Consider the following 5864-nt stretch of genomic DNA (forward strand, 5'->3'; position numbering starts at 1 on the left):
CCCAAGACCTCTCTTCCTCCAGATGTATGCATCTCTCCCTGCAGATGCTCACTCATTTGTTCATTCAAGAAAATACCATGAATACCATGAAGGTCATTCAGACTTTCATTTAACCTTCATCTTAGACACTTCTCAAATTCCAGATTAAACTAATTGAAGAATTTTTTGTGTGATCTGGGTGGCGGAGGTCTTTCAAGTTCATCCACTTGGCTGCAATTCTTGTTCAGACTCATTATCCTAGGTCTCAATACACTGTTTCCTCCCTAAGGCATATACATATGTTCGAAGATGCACATAAGAGATGCCACTGACATACCAAAGCCAGTAATAACTTCCTGTTGTAGCTAAACACAAGGCTACAACTCAAAGGTGACTTTCTTATCACTCCCTACTGCAATAGGCTGTGGTCACCATAATAACAGTGTAAATAAATGAATATATTCTTAATAGAGTAACTATCATTCATTCATGGTGCATCACACTGCAGATGCTCATACCCTTCGTATTCAGCCTTTTTGGACAGTGGGGGCTGGAGGCTGTGACCTGTCTTCAGTCATTGACAGTCTGTGTTAACTGAAGGCTCGGAAGAAGCAGAGACTGGGGTCAGATGTGGTATTCATATCAGACCTCAACACCCACAAAACCTTGACTACTGAGAAGGCTAGCAATTATTCTCAGTGTCTTCTGTAAATTAATCCTTGAACTTTTCTTAAATTCTTCTGTTGGTTGTATGTAGACCATAAAATTTTGGGGATAGTGGGAGCTAGCTGGGAAGCTTAGTAGCATTGAGATGAACTGAAATCCTGCTCTTCCAAATATAAACTCTCATAGAAGCTGCATTCAGTAGTATTTGAACACTTCAGGCAATAGTAGCAGATTGAAGATGCAGGCTGACAACTCGACTTGAGCACAGTGGAAGCAAATTTCATATGACAGTGAAAGAGGTGTACTTGGTTGGTTGGCAGATAACAGAGTACAGCACTACTACACTGATTTTCTCAGTCTCATGAGACAACCTGGCTCTAAAAGAAAGGAGAAGAAATACTGAAAAAATTTGGTCCTCCGATTATTAAAAAAAGGCTGTTTTACTTAAGAGCTCAGCCAGTAAAGGATTTCATCTGAATATGACTGTGAGAAATAGAGTTAAGCTAAACCCACCAACTTACACAAAAATCACTCTTGTGAACCAAGAAGTTGTGGCATAAAAATCTGGGTCAGGATGGGTATGATGACTCATAACCTACCATCAGCTTTGCCCTCAACATCATCCGGCACTCATTTAAAGTATAAGCTGTTGCAGTACTGTCATGACTAGGTATCAAGTGTAAAGACATAAGGGAATAATGGTGATTTCCTGCATGCTACGAACTTCTCTTTGCAAAGGAATTACAAAAGGAGACATTGAAAACTTTTCTACCCTTCTCAAACTACTTGATTAACATGCATGAATCTGCCATTATGTGTTGTGCTTTCAACATAAAAGAAACAAACCTGTATTTATGAACCCAGGTTTAGCAGCAGAAGAGAGCAAATAAGAATAAATATCTTGCCTACTCTTTTCATACCTCAAAGGAAATTCATGAATCCACTACAGCCAATGGTAACATACAGTTGATATCCTATTGCAACTTCTGCAGGAACTTTATTTATTTATTGTAAAATGAATGCATGTACCACTGTTCCCACAGCAGTTCTGCTGACACAGTAAAATGGTTCACAAGGTGCAACTGCCAGATAGTGCCACAATCCAAACACAACCCAGCTGCTCATAAGCTAATGACAGCTTGGTGAAGGTGACTCAGGGAAACAGCTTTTTGATTTTGCAGCTCATCCAATACCAACAACTGTCTTGCTTTTTTCAACACAATTCTCTGTTGTAACTGTTTCTCACTTATTTCTTCTTCCAGAATAATAGCCATAGGCTTGAGAAAGTCACAAAGCAAGCATGTCTTATTTATATTTCCTTATATTCAGCTGCATTTCTTTAACAGGACAACAGGCTATACCAGCCTGTGATACACTGCACTTTCCATCTCAGACCTCCAATACTGGTCTTGCCACACTAAAACTTGCAAATGCTTGCTGGTTCTGCTGAGCCACACAGTGAAGTGTGTCTTATGTGGTGTCTTTCTCTCTTAAAAACTTAATAGGCTTTTGGTAACAACATCATCCCACTACACAGCAACCATAGGCCTTTTAGCAAAACTGAATTTTCTAACATCCTGGTTTAATACAGGAAGAGGACAAAGGCAAGTCTCACTGTTAGGTCTCCCCCTATTGACAATGACTGGAGAAGGGGAACAAGGATGGCTCAAGACAATTCTGTTCCTTAAAAATTTGCCAGGGAGTGCCAACAGCCAAGGGACACATGCACAATTCCATCACTTTCCAGCTCAAAGTATTATTTTTAATAACAACCCCATGCATAACTGAGGTGGGATATAGAAGAGCAACTTAGGTTCTGGGGCCCCCCTGTAGTGCCCATCACCCTAACAGTAAATATTAGAATCATAGAATGGTTTGGGTTGGAAAGGACCTTAAGATCATCTAGTTCCAACTCCCCTGCCACGGGCAGGTACACCTCGCACTAAACCATGTCACCCAAGGCTCTGTCCAGCCTGGCCTTGAACACTGCCAGAGATGGAGCATTCATAACTTCCTTGGGCAACCCATTCCAGTGCCTCACCACCCTCACTGTAAAGAACTTCTTCCTTATATCTAATCTAAACTTCCCCTGTTTAAGTTTGAAGCCATTACCCCTTGTCCTACCACTAGAGTCCCTGATGAAGAGTCCCTCCCCATCATCCTTGTAGGCCCCCTTCAGATACTGGAAGGCTGCTATGAGTAAATATTAACATAGTAAAGGACATCAAAAGATAGTTTAGATTAGGAATCTTCTGAAAGCAAGACCAAAATAAATGTAATTACTGGAGTATAAATTATACACAGAAAACAGATCAAAGTCATCACCTCTGGGCCAGTGTACCCTGGCGAATAAAGCAGAACTACCCAGGCAGGGAGCTGGAGTACCCTTGGCATAGCAAAAGAGTCATTCCCCTCTCCTCACTGTCTGGTATTGTCAAGTCACACAACAAACTGTATGAGAAAGGAAACCTCTACAGCTAAACTGACTTACAGCTAAATTGACTGCTTGCCAGTTACATCTCTCTTCCAAGTCTTCCTTCCAAAAATATGCAAAGGTCCTGAAGCAAAACCAGCCTCCCACATTAATATACAGTTACAGCTATAATCACTTTCAAAGAGATCTATCAATCTAGGAATTTCAATATGCTCTGCAAAGAAAACATTCGTAGTGGGAATGCAATAACTCAATGCATAGCTTTATGGGTAACTGGAGAAAAGTCATCTTCCCCCTTGAGCAAAACGAGCTGCACTAGTGGAAGTTACAGTTCTGTAATTCACTACGCCAAGAAATGTTACTGGTATGGCTGCTTCTGGCTGGGAATCACATCTCCACAACGAAGCTGAAAAGTCTAGACCAGCAAATGCTTGGGGTGGCCAGGAAACACTATCAGCACCTTTTCTGTATCACAAGCAGGTAAATCAATTCCAGCTCAAAGATCATTCTTTTTCAGGAAACCATTTAATTATTCTATCTTTTTCCCTTCAACTGATTGATGCCAATTCACCATTCAGCACTAGCACTGCACTCCAGTCTTTCTGGTAGGACAGCAGCACCATGTGATAGCTCTCATACACCCAAATTAAGACTAGCAGTGTATTTTTCTGAAAGCAGCTTAGGGCGAATTCAACCTTCTGTAATATGCATTCAATTTACAAGCCCCCAGAACCACAACAAGAAACCAGGAAAAGCAACGTGTCTACAGAGAGATGCCAGGTCATTTTCTGGGAAACCTTTACTTCAAGGTATTTTAAAATACTGAGAATTATTAAAACTCACCTGAGCTCTAGTATCCTTTGCATGAAAATGAGCTAGCTCAAACATCTTTGATTATCCTACGTAAAACCAGCACGATCATTTTAGCATGCCATTAATTAGAATATGGCATTCTAGAGAACATAAAAGTTTTCACTGATGTTTTACCTCCAAACGGATTCATGAGCCATGTGCCAGTGAAGACACTGATCAAGTGACTGCAAGTAGCTAGGAGGACAGTCAGAGTTAAAATAGGCAAAGATATTTTGGGAAATAACAATGCTTTAGCAGGGTCACATTTGTTACAGACCCAGAACAAACCAAGCAAAGCAGATTTGAGTACAAAGTGACGGATATGCACACAAGAGTGCACTAAACAGCTTCTGTTTAACTAAAAAGGAGTTTTCAGGCTGAAACAACAGTTTGTGTCCTGCTATAATAAAGAATAAAGCAGAAACACTTTGTTATGTTGAATAAAAATGCTTAACTAAGTCTGGTTTCAAAGCTTGCCCCAGGAATATTGTTTTTCTGATCTATACTTCACTGAAATACCTGTACAATACAAGAATCAAAGCAACAGCTTGCATTAGCAACACGAAGCATTCAAGTCTTTTATTGGGAAGAACTATCAACTGGAAAGATTGTGTTTAATGTTTACTTTCTACCTTTTGTGGTATCAGAAATGCTGTTTAGCAAGGCATACATCATGTCTCCTTCAATGTGGTGGGGATTTAGGATGCGAGCTGGCCGCTGGGTCATCTTAAATTGACTTTCCAGTTCCAGGAAGCTTTTGTCTCCAGAAAGAATAGTGAAAGGAATTTGCTTGGGCAGGTGCTCATCCAGACGACCAGCCTATATGGAAACAAATGACAAGTGTTGAACTGAGATCATGTTTTCATCTTGTGGGGTTTGGCAAGCTTTTTGTAAGACACATCTTCATAGGAAAGCTTTCTACAGCAACTTATCTCCACTTTTATGGTCCAGTGCACATTATACCACTGTGAAAGGCATTATTTCCATGGTTCAACACTGCATTTATTCTATACATATGACAATAGATATAGGAAATGGCTACCAGAACAGTACAGATGGAATACAGAACAAATTCCTAGAGAGCAGCATTTCAGAACCAGCTCCACATGAAAGAAATCACTTGTGCAGTGTATTTTAAAAATTCTGGAAAAAGTGTAACATAACATACAAACACTGTTGCACAACATATAGTTGGATTCTCAAGTAGTTTTATCTAACTGATAAAGCACTGTATTAAGAACCCTATGGCATCCCACATTCCTGTCCTTCACCTGCAGCTCTCCCAACCCACCCAAAGCCCTAGGTCTACTGAACCGAGGCACTGCTCTTTGTCAGCCCAGCAAGGTCTCTGAAACTGACACTCATCCAGCTCCATCTGAAAAATGGCTCTAGATTTGGGCTACTTGAAGAGAGAGGCAGGAGGTGCATTTCTCTGAAACAGAAACTGTAAGATTTGTGGGTGTTTTTTATTCTTCATTCCCCAACAGTCCCCTTCCCCTCCACAACAGACTGATGTCTTAGGCTAAGTTTTATTCCTATAGAAAGAAAAAAACCCCATAAATCATTTCTCAACAGGCTGTCTTCAGTGACAGGTTTATCATTCTTTGTAGCAGACACAGGAGGCCCATGCAGTCATCTAGTAATTAGTATTTAACATCAACAACAGATACTGCGTGCCACTCTTCTCTGGGTACAGAAATGTAACAATAAAGCAAGCATGCACTAAAACTTACGTGGACACAGATAGCAAAGTCTGCTGCTTCCCTTCTGGTACCGCAACGTGGATGAAGAAAGAAACATCCAATCCTCTTAAGGTAATTGTAAATTTTGCAATGCACTGGAGGTTTCCAGTTGCTATAGCCTCCTAAACAGTGAAGAAAAATAAATAAAAATCCAACCAACCAACACCCCAAACCACAAAATGAAGGGGGGG

General features: G+C 40.5%; 1 protein-coding gene across 1 annotated transcript in view; it reads right to left on the bottom strand.

Annotated features, from left to right (window-relative positions):
- The window catches only part of ZNF451 (zinc finger protein 451), a 37750-nt gene that overhangs the window by 7523 nt on the left and 24363 nt on the right, over nt 1-5864 (bottom strand). The window contains exons 11-12 of the mRNA XM_010010420.1: nt 5665-5795; nt 4564-4750 (exon numbers count right to left, since the gene is read on the bottom strand). Coding sequence (XP_010008722.1) covers nt 4564-4750; nt 5665-5795 — 318 coding nt within the window. The remainder of the gene's footprint in view (nt 1-4563; nt 4751-5664; nt 5796-5864) is intronic.

This window comes from Nestor notabilis, unplaced genomic scaffold (genome assembly GCF_000696875.1).
Source record: "Nestor notabilis isolate BGI_N333 unplaced genomic scaffold, ASM69687v1 scaffold12172, whole genome shotgun sequence".
NCBI lineage: Eukaryota > Metazoa > Chordata > Aves > Psittaciformes > Psittacidae > Nestor > Nestor notabilis.